At 38.7% G+C, this 15,877-nt stretch overlaps 1 protein-coding gene across 1 annotated transcript in view; it reads right to left on the bottom strand.

Moving 5' to 3' along the window:
- CERK (ceramide kinase) overlaps positions 1–15,654 on the bottom strand; it is a 40,133-nt gene extending 24,479 nt beyond the window's left edge. The window contains exons 1-5 of the mRNA XM_054632303.2: positions 15,383–15,654; positions 6,369–6,482; positions 5,053–5,175; positions 2,992–3,117; positions 2,348–2,411 (exon numbers count right to left, since the gene is read on the bottom strand). Coding sequence (XP_054488278.2) covers positions 2,348–2,411; positions 2,992–3,117; positions 5,053–5,175; positions 6,369–6,482; positions 15,383–15,521 — 566 coding nt within the window. The 5' untranslated portion in view covers positions 15,522–15,654. The remainder of the gene's footprint in view (positions 1–2,347; positions 2,412–2,991; positions 3,118–5,052; positions 5,176–6,368; positions 6,483–15,382) is intronic.
- Between the last annotated feature and the right edge of the window lie 223 nt (positions 15,655–15,877).

Genomic DNA, 15,877 nt, shown 5'->3' with positions numbered 1-15,877 from the left:
CAATGTACAAGTCAGACCTAAAATGCACATGTGAAGGCCCCTGGTGAAGAATGTCTGAAAGAAGCATCTTAAAGCCAATGAGTAACAATCACTCTATTTTACTGGAGGGAGAGCATTTCACTTTTTAGATAGATGACAACAGCAAACAACATCTGCTGCTAGAGGACTTCAGAAGCTAACCCACAAGTAAATTGAGTTTTTAAGAACTACAGTCCCTTCTAATCTCAGCCATTCTATGAACTAACTCCAAAAGTAGGGAAAAAACCCCAACCAGAAACAATTTTACAAAGGCTTGTGGAACAGACATATGCATAAGAAACCACAGTGTTATGTGTCACTGCTTCCAAACATGGCTATTACCTGCATGATATTGCAGCATGTTCTGATTGATGCACAAAACCCTGCTATGCTGTAACCAAGAGAATTATTATAAGTAACTGTGCTTAAAGAAAAGCTGTTCTATCATTGAGCTATTAGGTGACTACATTCACTGTAAGAAATTACTATAAGGCAAAATAGGAATACCTTATTCCTGTAAGGTAAAATAGGAAGAAAAAAACAGGGAACACACATAAGATATTTGAATCAGCTGTCTAAAGTAAAACATTTGAAAAGAAGTAAACCAATTATCATTAAGAATCCTGTATCTACTTGCAGAATTCCATGTATGCTTTGCCAAATAGGAAATCTGGAGATGAAATGAAGAAATTCATCACTGAATGAAAGGAAAGCCACACATCAGAACCAGTCTACAGGGACAGCTGAACATCAGTTAGATGCAGGAACCCAAAGAACCTTTTACTCTAGGTGAGGAAAGTCAAACCTGAAGAAACACACATTTATGTGCTTCAACCATTTTTTAAAATTTCACGATAACCACTTAATCTGCTATTTAAAAAGTAGTTTTAATTCAGGAAGTCCTTCCTAACATCACTGTTGACCACAGAAAAAGAGTTGTACATGAGGGACAAAAGTTAGGCTTGGAAAGATAGGCTGCAGATCCCAAGCAAACTGCCACTCAGGCCTAATCCAGGAATAGAAGAATCCTAAGAGTCTAAAAAGATGCAGTGCTCTGGCCTCTATTGGAATGTTAGATAGAGACAAAAAAAAAAAAAAAACAAACACCCCCCGAAACAAAACAAACAAAAAAACCCAAAGGAAAAAAAAATTCTACAACATGAGACTTTGAATCTACCAAAAGCACTTCAGCTACTACCACAATTGGTCACTGCCACTTCCTGTAAAAAACAATTTGCTAGGGGTGGACATGGGCTCATTTGCCTCCCATTCTGCTCCGTATTGAAATTTCGCCAAGCATAAGCACACTTATTTCAAATCACAGATCAAATTAAAAGGAAAAATAACAACTAACTAGGTTTTTCTAGGATCAATGTTTTCCTCCTTTGAACTTCTGAAAAATTAAGAAAAATCACAGCATAAACAAAACTGTTTATTTGAAGGCAAGTAATTTTAAAGCAGGGTGAAGTCTGGGAACTCAGCCTATGAATGTAATTTCTTACTAACACTCTTTCCCAAAATCATGCCTTTACTCAAAATAGGCAATGCATATAGCAAAGTACCACAGCAAAAGTACTCTGAAAAGACTTAATGTGTTTTCTTTTTGCAACTTAATGTACCTGTTTAAATGTACCTGTTAACAGGCACAAAAAAGAATTCTAAAATACTGTACTTTTGAGCACTTATCTGCATACATTTTCATGTTTTTTCAGACATGTAACTTGTTTCATGTCATGGACTGGAAACTGAAATTACCATAGCATTTATTAAAATATTCTGGTTCAACAGCAGACTCAGTAATGGAATGTAAGATCACCATTCATCAGATCTTCTTTTAAAACAGTAACTTCGAAAAAGAAGAAATGCAAATAAATGTAGGCACTATTGAACAGTCATATACAGCAAGAGGAACCACCTGAAACATTTCTGAACAGTCTGTGTTTTTACACACAGGCTGAATGCTACTAGTGCAGTGCTCTGAACTCATGTATGTCAAGCCCACTAAACATTTCTGGGTAGCTTTTGAGCTATAACAGAATACTCAACTGAGCAGAATTAATCTAACATTCATCTTTTGAACACAAATCTCATGCAAACATTGTTATACTATGCTCGAATATATTGTGTTGAACAAGTTTACTGAAACAGTTTACTTTTCTTTTTATAATTCTAAATGTGGATCTCCTACAAAAAGGAACATGCCTCAGGACTTTCAGCTGTTGCAATAAATGTATTAGTAATGAAGGCTACCCTTTTAAATTAGAGACAGAAACAGACCAATTACATAATTACTGACTCAAAAATAATAAAGGCAAGTAAAGTTACTTACCCATCATATTTATAAATATTAACTTCAAATAAGTTGTCCTTAGCATGGTTAGCATGTTCAGTTACTGTGAAGAAATAAACACATTACAATTTATTATTAAAAACTATAATAAAGCTATATATTATATAGAATTATAAAAATAAATTCATTACTAACCATGATTCTATTACTAATGTGACTATAAAATAGCCTGTCCATAAGATGTGTCTCAAAAGATTTTTGCCAGGGAAAGAATTAAAGGAGACATCCACAGTACATACAGAAAAAATATTTCAGTAAAATTTGTGCAAATGATCAATTAGCTTTAACAGTGAAACTGAAAAAAACCAGTTTCACTGTTAAAGCTCACAGTAAAAGGGTAAATCAAAAAAAAGATTTACCCTTTTACTATGAGCTTAAATATCTCAAGAGCACAAGAAGTTTTATTTTAGTAAGTAGGAAGCCAATAGAAGGCTGCCATTTACGCTGTATTTAGAAAACTACTAATGCTACTACTACCTATGCTGTATTTAGAAAACATTCTCTACCATTTTCTTTCATTTCCTTAGTGAGAAAAGGTAACTAACAGAAAGAACTTCAGCTACTCAGGATTGTTTTAGAGTTCATACTGTGCATATTAAGAAATTAAAGTACTCATTACTCACTAACAACATCAGTGGATATAGAAGCCAGACTGAAGAGTGGAGCAACTTTCTGTTCATAAATCCTCTTGCCTTGTCTTTTTCCTCCATAGGGATTAATATACACAAGCAGCTGCTTTGGTCTAGACTCTGCAGTAAGGAAAAACATAGTGCACTGCTTTTGTACACAAACCAAAAAATTCATCAAGTCATACAAACCCAAACCTATTAACATCAAAGCAAACACAGCATAATAGACTTGTAACTCTTTAACAAAGAGCTATAAAAGCCTGCTTCATCTGCTCTCTTTATTATACTGGTATCAACAGTATCGAACAAATTGTTAATAAGACAGCAGATGAAATTCAGAATAATTTCTTTTGACTCCCTATCTCACATTCTTACTTGTCATTCTTGCAGTACCTTCCCACTACACAAGATACTCTAATTACATGAGTATTATGGGCATAGAAGACAAAAAGGGTGGCAACAGCAAAGTCACTTGTAAGTGAAGCATACATAAAAATACTTTTACATAAATTTATTTAAACTTTTTTTTTAATAACATGGTTAAAATCCATTTCCTTTCTGTGATCAAGTCACACTAAGAATGCCTAACAAAACTACATGCTGCACAGCTAGTGCTTGTGCGACAGTGTCAGTTTCCCTAAAGTGTTACCCCTTCTCCTCTCCAAAAGCACCTTTGATATTACTACCTCAAATTTGTCCAAACAGTTATGGATTTACACTAGTAGAGTCAATTAAAACAACTATTACACCTCTGTATTAACAGAGATACAAAACAGTAATGCTTGCTGCACCTGGGAGACCTCCTTTTTCATGGAGCAGACAAAAACATTAACATACTTCCTCAAATGGCATTCTAGATTATTAGTTTAAAAGGAAAAATATCAGATTATTACATCAGCACACTTTTACAACAAATCCACCCAAGCTAGATAGACTGAGTGGTTTAAATCTGCCGTACACTCAAAGCACTCTTCTGCCCATCTGAGAAAATATTCCCTTTCCTGAAAGAATTTGTTACCAATAAAATGAAGGCCACATTTCTCACAGGTGTATTGAATGGGTGCACAAACCCCATTTTTTGAAAAAGACAGATGTACCTTGTGTAATGTATACAAAACAAAAACATTTAAAATGCTTTGACTGCCTGTTCAGAACAGTTTTTCTAAAATATTCATTTTTATTCTATAAGCTTTAAGTATTTGCTTAAGTCCCACTGTAGGTGTACTTGTATCCAACCCCTTCTCCAGCTCTGTATCTCAGATGGGCCTCAGACCTACCCTGTAGAGAGCTCATCCCTAATCCCATCTCCAGCTGTTCCACTCCAGCCTCCCTGGCTGGACCCAATTGCTTTATCTCACCTGGGCTGTAAATTGGACCTGTATCTATCCCCATCCTTGCTCTGCCCACCCTGCTCAGGTACAGCGGGACCCTGGTGAGCAAGGTGACCCTCTGCTGTGATCACCCTTGAGCTCCTTTCTGTCAGTTTCTCTGCTCCTGCTGCTTCCTGACATCTATCAATGCATCTCTTTCAGGAATAACTCCTTCAAAATTACTTTTAGCCTCCCATGAAGTAGATGTCCAAGAGTCTCAGAAATTATTAATGGGAACTCTTACTACATAAGACACATTTTCTTGATGACAGAGTCTGGAAGGGGGAAACATACCCATAAATCTTCCAATTGCTACAGTCCTTGACCTCAAATCTCTAGAGTACCTTAAATCCCTGAGCTTACATCTACCCATTACTTTTTCCAAAGCTACAGTCATTTAAACCCTCTGCTAAGCTTCCAATGTGTCTTTATTTTGTGAAAATAATTTATGTCTGGGTAAAATTATATGACACAAACAGTCCTGACTGATTAAAGCACTCAGTACAACTTAGGGAATACATAAGATAAAATAGTGATAAGGAAAGACTTCAACTCTTGGCTTCCTCAAATTTTGAGCAAAAGCTGCTCTTAAGAGCTCAAAAAAGCAGATATATCAAAATAACATTGATTGATGTACAAGCCTCCAGAATGATGGTGCAAATGTTGATAGTTTATTCAAACTTACTCTGCATTTCAAGTAGTTCCTTCAGCGCCTGTGTCCACTGATTACATAAGTGCTCATCAACACACCAGAACGTCGCAGCACTGCACCGCCAGCGGTGATTTCGGGCTTTCTTCACATAATGCACTATTGAAATTTATAAAAAAACAAACAAAAACCAAAACCATTATGAGATGGTTCTGTGAAATGAACAATGCATTTCAGAAAGATCTCCAATTACTGGCCTGTAATTAACCTCCACTACACACTTCTACAAATGACAGAAGCATTCAGAGTATGACCAGCATATTTGTAGAGAGCCCAAATGAAAACATAAATGAAAACACTTGCTAACAAGCAGACATCCAAACAAAGACTTCTTTTAAAAGAAGCCATGTCTCATCAACTAATTATAGACATACTTGTTCAGAAGTTCACTGAGCTTACCTATTATCTGTAATAAAGTCTGCAAAATCTACATAAAAAGCCACAAGCTTAAGAAGATAAGCCATGCTGACATCAACTCTCATGTAACCAACAGGGTGAATTTATTCTATAAAGCTGAAATTTGAGAAAAAAGTATTTTGTTTTAAGACCTTATACTTACACTTCATATACAGTATCTCAAATCACTCTTACTGGAGAACTAAAGGTGGGGAAAGTACAGCATAAAATTCTGGCATGACATCTTTTCAGCACAGAAGTCATCACCCTTTTCCTAAATCAGACACATATTTCTGGCACTTTGTTTTAAGAATGCAGTCAATAATACAAAGTAACTTTAATGCATACATCCTGATGGTTAGGGCAATTTAAGAATATTTAGGACTCATTCTTTCACTCTCTCTTGATTTTCTGGTAAAGAAGTAGAAAGCAGGTGTCCTGCAGCAGAGTCATTCAGCAGCAAAAAGACTCCAGGGTGAACACTCAGACATTAGTTTGAACTTCATTAAAAAATAGCTAAACACAGCATGTGATCTTAAAGGAAGAGTTTTATATAGAAGAATTTCATATGAAAAAGGATCTTTAAATATAAACCAACAGATTTTTGGTGGGGTTTCTTTTATTTGTTTTTTGTGGAACTTTTGCTTGGGTTTATTTCAGTTTGGGATTTTGATGGGGATTTTTAAAAAATTTGTTTAGGGGGGATCTTTTATGGTGGTTTTTTGGTTGTTGTTTTTGTTTTCTTTGGGGGTTTTTTGTTTTTTGGATATGGAGTTTTTTTAAACACATCATTTCTGTTAAAAAAACCCCAAAACTCTGACAACTCCTTTTGAGTCTGCCTTAAACTATCTTCACAGAATAGCAAGCACAAGCATCCAGAGACTGATTTGCCTTACCTGTGAAAGCATGAAGCTTTGCCATTTTTTGCCATCTGCCAATGTTACGTTGTTTCTTGTTAAACTCAGTTTCTTCGACAGCAATGATCTCAGAGATTGGTACAAAACAATTTTCTGTATGAACACAAGATCTTACAGGTTAGAATCTTCAAACATCACCTGAATGATTATTTCTATACCTAATATGACACAGACATATGATTAGAGCAGTTGCTCAATAAGCACAGCCAAGAGCATAACTAGAATTTTTCTGAATATTTTCAATTTTCTTTTGTCTTTAGTCAAAGCACATAATCCATGACCACCCACCAACTACCTGAAATAGTATTTTAAATGCCTATATTTTCTCAGAAAATAAGGTATTTCATGTATAAAAATATTTTTGCATGAAGCCAAAATCCAGCAACATTGATTTCAGAGTAATTAAACTGCCCCTCCTATGAGGCCTAGTCCAGATACTTCACAGTGAACAGCACAAGCTATTTCAAAGAATGTGCAAATAAATCTAGTGCACAGACTACAAAGGCTATTTGTTATTCTCAAGTATTTGTCTTATGAAAGAAGGGCATTCATATGAATTCTTAAGATTTTAAATCCCACCAAGCTTTTAAAGTTTAGTATCTCTTAAGAAGAGAATTCTAGATGTTATGTTTATGTACTGTGAAATATTTTCCTCGCATCAACTTCAAACCTGTTTTTCAGAATTAAAGGGCCTCTTGTATGAAATAATTCCTCCAACCCCATTCTCTTTTCTCCTATAGTTCCTAAACGTCATCTCAGACTTCTTAACTCCTGCCAAATTAAAGACTTTTGTCTCGTTTCCATTACTGATTTCAACAGTGTTCTGTTGTTACTTCATCTCAAAAAAGTGAAACTTAAAATGCATGCCTTGTATTTATGTACAAGCAAGTACTCTCTGTATGCATACACCTGTATAAAAGATTTATATTATTATAATAATATAGTCTTATGTAAATAATCTCTTATAGAATAAGAATTATAATATACTTGCTTCTCTCATATGTACAAAGGGAGTGATACCAAGATATTTGACACATAAAATACAGACAATAATACCATTGTTACCAGGGTTTATTCTACATTTCATTTTCCTCACTATCTTGCAGCAGTACAGTGGAAGTGGTGAGGAATGTAAAATGAGTGAAAAGTTTCCCTGACCTCTTTGCAGTGATTATTGCAATTCATTTGCCACTAATTCACTTTGGTTATTTTTTCCCATCCTATTTAATTGGTTTAGTCAAAAGAGTGTTTACATATCATTGTATGTATTGACAATTTGTGGACTACTCGCTCAAGGGGTTTTGGTATTTGACGTGATTTTTACCCATTTTGTAATTTTATCTTCCCTGAATTTTTTAGCATAATTCAAAAGAAATGTATCCTTCAAACTTTACTTTGAGATCCTTTAGGAATCTGGCTGTATTTCACAGCTTATAATAATTATATTTACTATACTCAAGGCACAATAGGGAAGTGCAGCAGTCACATAATGTTGTTATAAAGATCCAAGAGCAGAGATAAACTCTGAGATGTATGATACTATATGTACTTACTGTATATACACACCTGCAAGACTATATCTAGTACTGGACAGTAACAGCTATTTGGTCTTCCTAATAGATACAAGATCTGCTAATATTATTAACCTATACATTTATCCAAGGAAAAAGAAATACAGGACAGAGATGGAACAATAAAGGAAAGGAAGTACATTCTTCAATCTTTCTTTTCCAGAACTGCTTTTATTTATTTTTCTACTGGCTCTGCCACAGATCCATATGTCAAAATATAAAAGAAAGCTTGTTGTATCTATGAAGATTGCATTTAAATGGTAATTTGTTTTGTTACTCCTCAAAGATATGCTATAAAACTTAGAAACTATATATAGATCAAAATTTAAATGACAGTGCCCTAAATAACATTTTTGGAAATAGTTGTACATAGTGCATACTTATTAGTATGTATGCTGGGAGCAGCAAGTGAAGTAATTATCTTATTAGGTATTTTTTATATAATAAAGCTGTCCAACTGAACAGATAGCAAATTGATTTTGAAGTACTTCCAAATCTGTATCACTGAAAGCATTTCTTTGGAGTATATACTTCAGCACACATTACACAGCGTCTATTAACCTTGAAACCACTTATAAGCTCTCCTAATTCAGTGTTCCCCCTCTGATAGCTGCATGACTGTTTTGATTTTCCAGCAAATCTCTTCAGAGACATGGCAAAAAAACCCAAAAAGTAAATATTTTTAATTTATATGTATATTTTTTTTATCTTATGGCACCGGAGTTACAAATCTGAAAAACAAATTCCTGAAAAATGGAAGGGCAAAAAAACCAAAGGAACAAAAGTGAAGAACAGATCCCACTCTCCATCTGTAAACCTTTGGCTTTGGTGAAAGTCTGGCAAGTTTCTGTTCTGGCCATACCAGCCAATTATACCCCTCAGTACTACATAGCACCATAAAAGCACCAAGCAACTCCACTGTCCTGACAGCACACTCCAATCTTAAGCAGTCAAAAAATCACACACTACTGAACCCAGTAACTGCAGATGGCCAGAAAGATGCAGAGCTGTCTCAAATAACATGTGTATTCAGAACATTCCCTACTGCTTGTAACAACAAATTCCAATGTGCTTGAATAGAACTCAAGAATTTTTATCAGGCCAAATATTTCTTATCACTATTTGACTTAGTGCTACACAGAATATTGTTTCATCTCATGGCAAACCAACTACTTAGTCCCACCCCGCCCCCTTTTCCCCAAAAGGAGGAAGCTTTCAATGTGAAGCAGAGACCTTCAGTATGAGTACAATAGTCCAGTTCCTAAGAACACAATGCCCTCACCTGCCATTTAGTCACCAAAACCTGCCCCATAAAATATAGTACTAACCCAGCCTCTCTTGAAGCTTCACGTATTATATAGCTTCACTAATTATAGTCCTTTCCCACAGCTACTTTTGTAGCATTTACCCTATTATCAAGTAGCATGAGACATTTATTTCACTGACATAGCATAAAGGTGTTCACTCAAAGGTCTTCACCTTTATGTGTTTCTCCCAAAACATGGAAAATCTTATTGCCACATTAACAAAACAAACACACACACACAAAAAAAGTTACTTACACCAGTAGTACAAGATCAACATTAATGAAAAAAGGTTGAAATATGGACTCAGACAATATCAAACAAAGAACTTTACTTGGCTCAGTCCAATCTATTAAACCAAGCAGCACACAACAGCTTCTAGACAAAATTTTCAGCATGGTAAATGGTTAGCATATTAGAGACAGAGAGCTGACCATCCACAGAAGGTGGATGAAAGGGCATGGCAGAAAAAGGAGTAAAAAGTTAAAAAGCCAAACAAAATACACAGTAAACAGGTGACAGTCTTCTCAGCACTCTGGCTGTGCCAGTCATTACTCATTCTGGGTCACAGTGCTCTTAATCTTAACATTCTTCCTAAAAGCAAACTGATAAATCAGCAGAACACTGGATTAGATGCACACTTCTTTTCCCACATTAAGCAAGTGGGAGAGGGGAAAAAAACACCCCACAGAAACAAAAGCAAGGTAATCACATTAGCAGTGGGCTTTCTTGGTGAAAAATGCAGCCAGCAATTGGGAAGTGTGTTTTTCTGCGTTAAGAAAAGATTTTTGGTGCGTCATGGCTGTCTGCCACTCCCACAGAACATTTCCTGGGTTTATAAGCACTCACTCAGAACTCCAGTCAGACTTGTTCATTCATCACTGCCAGCTACAAACAGCTACAAGTTTGGCTACAGACCAAACTACCCCCTCACAAATGTGTCAGCTCAAGGAAACCTAGACCCATGCACAAGCACAAATATGTTGCTGATCACAGCATTTGGTTTATTCTTAAAACTTAGCTGAGACCCACGGATGCAGCAGCATTTAGAATTTATTTAAACTATTAGCATATTCTCATGACTTAAAAATATCAACAAGGAAAAGGCTGGGATACAGGTTTAAAGAAAAAGTGTATTTTCAGTCACTTGGAAAACTAACTTGCTGTTAGAGCCCACATGAAGGGTCAAGCTTCCAGGTTTAAGATTTGCTTCACCTAAAAGCAAGAGAACAGGATACTTTCTATTAGAAGGTACATGGTATTATACCAATCATGCACTATAGAAAGCTGTGTTTAATAAACACTAGAATAAGAGAAGGTAGGATATTGAGCAGAATTACTGACAATTCACATCCTAAAGGAGGGGCAAGAAAAAAGGTATCACAACTGATTTAAATCCTGTGGAGGAGTCACAAACATCCAAAGATCATGATTCCACCATGCACAACCATGTATAAGGAAATTTCCTTATTTTATTTTAAAGTAAATCTTCAAGTACTTGGTAAGCCAAGAGACCAGTTTCTACTGTGATCACACACTACTTCACATCACACAAATCTGAATCAAAGCACAGCAATTTGAACTTGGATCAACTTGAATATTTAAATCATACTATAGAATGTCTTCCCACTGCTTCTTCTGCATTTCCAAATATAATCTTTCCTGCTTAACTATGAATATTTCAACAATAAAGTAGAGAGTAAGATGCACTTATTTACCTTAAGGGGGGGAAACAACACAGCAAAAAGGTGTATGCTAAAGAACGTGCATTGCTTAATGGAGTGTATTTGAATAATGTATCTCCCAGAAAACAACACATTCCAAAGAGGCAATGCCTGCTGCAGCACTGCTCCCCACATCCTACCTGTGTAATGCAGTTGTGGCATTGCCTACAGAGAAACATGGTTCACATTTCTGCACACGCCTGCTGCCAGACGGGAATGACTGATGACAAATGATCCCGACTAAGGATGTGCCAACACTCGGCAAGCACCAGGTGCTGGACAGACCTTGCTGCCAAGCTGGCCCATCCTCTGCTAAGTACCCTGTTTATCAAGCTGAGCTTTCTTTAGAATCCACCAGAATGACAGCAGTGCTGTGAATGCTAGTACTGAGGCTTCCTCAGGTGGTTGTTTTGGAAAGGACATATGGAAGAGAATTCTGAAATACAAAGGCTAAAAGAAAGCACACATTGTAAGTGAATGCATAGAGCTGAGGGTCTAGTTTGGTCATTCCCTTCATGCTTGTACTTTAGCAAAAAAAGAAAAAAATCCTAGAAAAATGACAGGAGAATCTCATTCTGCATTTGTAATGCTTTTAGTACCAGGCACAATAAAACCTCAGCCAATGCTTCTGAAATACCTCTAAGTATATATGTACAATATACACTCTACTATGAATTTGTTACAAAAAGTTTTATCACGTGTTACTTGAGAAAAACCTGACTGTGCCATCAACATGAGGGAAATAATAAAATAATTTAGCTGACCAGCGTTGCATATGCTATTTATGATTCATGACTGAATCTCATGGAAAAATGTAACAAGGTTGAAAAATATAGCTCATCAGAAAAATTTAAGATGAAGGCATCCCTAGGGAAAAAAAATGCATAGCTGAAAGCAACAGAGAAACATATGAAAATACAGGTCAAAGCTTTTCATGTAAGTTCAAACATGTCTAACCATCAAAGAACAGGAAACAGGAACCTGATTACGCTGAAGAGAGAACTTGAAAGTATGATGTTGTTAAACAAAGTCTAACAGTAGGAAATTGTATTTCAGAATTTAAAAATATACCATGACTTGAACAAACATTTGATGTTTTTGTTGTTGTTGGTATCTTCCAAATAACAGCTTTAAAAAGAATTGTCCTGAATTAATACTTCTGCATTTTGACAGAATAGGATTTAAATACATACACACACACACATATATATACATACATAGATGTATGCATATAAATATCACTGTACAGAGATGAGAAAACAGAAGAATCTCCCCATACTCTCTAAAACTACATCTACTTTCCTGGACAACAAGACAAAATCTGTGTTGTTTCCTATCTGTTTCTGATTTTGGATGCAACAGGCAAAGGTAAACATTTTAACACTTCTATAATACACCTAGCTAGAGCTCTAGTTCTGCACATGTCAGGGTCTGAAAACCTTTAAAAAACATATACCAAACAATTTTCATTTATATACCAAAATTCAAGACAGTAATAAATGCTCTGAAAATAAGCAGCCTGAGTTTTTACAGTTTAAAGACAACTGGTTCACTGTAATAGCTACCTACTAAACAAGAAATATAGCACTTTTATACTCCATAATTTAGTCTGTATTTAGACACAATGTAGTCATGTAGTCAAAGGCTAAATGGTAGAAAGATACCAATCTTGGTCAAGCAACTCTTCTGAAATTATAGGCTTCTAACTAACCACCCTCCATATTATTAAGTTTATTTATATATTGTCATGTATGCTGCTCATATTTCCAAAATAATTGTAGAGAGCACAATGAATCATCATTGGTCTTAAAAAGAGCTTGGAGACAACAGGGCAGCAATAATACAAAACTGTGATGAAATTAAAGCTCAAATGCAGGGAACACATGAATTAATTAATGTGTTGAGAAGGTACACTATTGAGCACTACATTAAGCCCATTGTATTGAGCCCTACATAAATTATACCTGTGCCTCCAGAACACTTAGGCATTTCTTTTTCTTCTCTTTTCCCTTGTCATTTCATGTGATGTTTTCCAAAATATTGTGAATAGCTGTGCTACAAGACAGTGGCTGCAGTCTAACCACACTTGCCACCATAGCATTTCCAGCTGGGTGCTACTCCAGAAACTGCCTCATCTGTAACTCATATTTAACTCTAATTTACTGTGTCCCACTCTCCTTCCACCACTCCCAGAATTCTGACATTGGGAACATGCTTCAGGGCAGGTGCATACACTTGGTTTGGTCTACCAGGAGCAAGTCAAGAAAACTTACAATTTAAAAAGTAGTAAGAATTCACAACTGCAAGCAGCTGTAAACTTTAGAGTGCTCATGAGAGAGCTAGGGTGAATCTATGGCACTCGTGCTTGGTCTAAAGGAATTCATCAGACAGGAGAATGGCACCTCCCTTGAACTTGCTCTAGCCAACACAACAGTCTCTGACTGTTGTGATGTGACTTTAGAGACAATAGTGACTTTGCAAAGGCATTTTTAGAAGGATTTTACACAATTCCACCAAATTATCTCCAAAGTAAGAGCTAGGTTACCTAGTGGGAGCAATTATCCTGAAAGGCCTAAAAACTTTCTATTTTAAATTTAAGATCCAGCTACCTTTATCTAGACCAATTTTATAACATTTTGAAAAGTATAAAGCCTATTTTTCACAACAATGTTTCAAGTTCAGCAGAATCAAAGAATCAATTTGTCCTTAAAGTCTAAAGTTCCTTTAACTGAGAAAAGTTCAGGAATTTTTGATTAGTTTTTTCATCAGTATTATTGATGAACATTAGATTATGTCAACCTACTTGCACAATAGCAAGGGAAGGATAACAAACTCTGTTTTTGTATTATGAATAAGAGGGGTTGTACTTAAAACATAACCAAATCTCAGTTATGTAAACTGTCGCAGCAAATTCTTACAATTCTTGAGTTCTCTTTCTCCTTTTTCCCTCACCTTCTTGAAAATAGCCTCAGGCCAATAAGATACTATGATAAAATCTGAAAAATACTTAACGAAGGTACATTATAAGAATAGAAGAACTATTTAACTTCTTAAGTTTGGGGACTTGCCAGGGATTAGAAACATCTATATTCAAACCTTTCTCAGATAAAGCTTCTAGTCAGCCTTTCTATTATTAGTGTCTGTCTCAGATTCTGCAACCTCTAAAATGGAGATGACAGCAGTTTTCAACTCTAGAGCAGCTGCTGTGAAAAAAAGGACATTACACATTTTCAAATGTTCCCATGCCATGTTAATAAGGTTACATTAACAATGGGAATAATTACTATATAAAACCACTGAAGTCGAAGACCCTGAAAAAATACCTCTCAAAAGTACAGAAGAAAGTTTGATATGCAAACATCCTCACAAGTTAATCTGATTTTTTTTCAGGTATTTTCATCGGTGACTTCTCAGACTGGCAGTGTTGTCCATTTACACTATGCTAACTGCACAAAAGGGCAACTGTAGAAATCATTGTTACCACACTGCAAACTGGTACGCCTGTATTAAATATTTCCAAACCAGTAAATCTCAGAAGTTAAACTTTCTTTGTAAAATTCCCACTAAGCCCCTGAGAAAGTTAAGAGTTTTTTCAAAAGCTCAAAAAAACCCCAACCCAAACAACAAAAGTAGTCATTGCCTGAGACACTGCCTCAGCATGAAAGTGTTTTTAACCAAAAGTCTTGTTGCAACTAAAAGAACCAAAACTGCTTTTAAGATTTTGTAAGTCTCTTATGTGCTGCTATGATTACTTTAAATACATTACAAACTACGCGCTTCTCCGTACTCGCGGCGCCAAGAAACAATGGGGTTCAGCCGAACAAATCTGTGTTGTGCCCGGCCAGCTGCGGGGACAGGTGTGTGTGTCCCCGGTGCCATCAGCGGCACGCTGGGCACGGATGCTGGCCCGGGCTGCTCCGCGACACGCGGGACGCGCTGCGCTCGCTCGCAGGGGCTGCGGCTCAGCGAGAGCAGCTCTCGGCTTTGTTTGGGAAGGCACAGCCCGATCAGCGCCCAGCACAGCCGGGGCTGCCGAGCGCGGTCCCGTCCGCATCTCCCCGCTCCGAGCACCCTGTCTGGCCCCGCGTAGGACCGGGCCAGCCTCCGCCTGTCGGACTCTGAACCCGGAGGCGCCGCACAGGCGCCCGAGGGCAGGAAGCGCTCACGCTGGCGGAGCTCTCCGGATGCTCAGCGAGCCCCGGGCGCGGAGACTCCGCCGCGGGCGCCGGGGCAGCGCTGGCCGCAGGCCGCCCCCGCCGACACCCGCGCCGCGGCAGCGGGGACGCCGCGGACGCCCTTCCTTCCCTCGCCGCCGAGAGCAGGCGCCTCCCGGGCGGCCCCGGCCCGCCCCAGGCCGCGGCAGGTGCGCCCCGGCCCCCGCCCGCCCCACTCACCGCCGGCGCGGCGCGGCGGGCGGGGGTCGCGCCAGGCCAGCCGCCCCCGCTCCTCGTCTAAGGTGACCTCCCAGGAGCGCCGCCCCAGCCCCAGCGAGGACACGAGCCGGGGCCGGCGGCCGCCGGGGAGCCGCTCCATGGCCGCCGAGAGCCCGGCCCGCCGCAGCCGCTACCGCATGGCCCGGCGGAGCGGGCGGGCGCCGCGGGGCGAGCCCAGCAGCTGCTAACGGCGCCCCCGGCCCGCCGCTACCCCGGCTGGCCCGGGCGGGGCGGGCCCGGCGTCAGCGCTACGCCAGCGCCGCGGGGCGGGGCCGCGGCTCCCGGGCCGGCGGCGGCTCTCGGGCCGGGGCCGGGGCCGGGGCCGGGGCCGGGGCGGTGGGGACGCCGGGGACACCTTGTCTTCTCGGTCCGCTGGAGAGGGACACGTGCCCTACGGCCCTACAGCCCACCCCAAGCCCCCAGCTCCGGGCAGAGAGACCAGGGCTGACACCCCAG

This window comes from Agelaius phoeniceus, chromosome 5, assembly GCF_051311805.1.
Source record: "Agelaius phoeniceus isolate bAgePho1 chromosome 5, bAgePho1.hap1, whole genome shotgun sequence".
Lineage (NCBI taxonomy): Eukaryota > Metazoa > Chordata > Aves > Passeriformes > Icteridae > Agelaius > Agelaius phoeniceus.
Note: the sequence above shows the minus strand (reverse complement) of the source record. Positions and strands in the feature narration are given on the sequence as shown.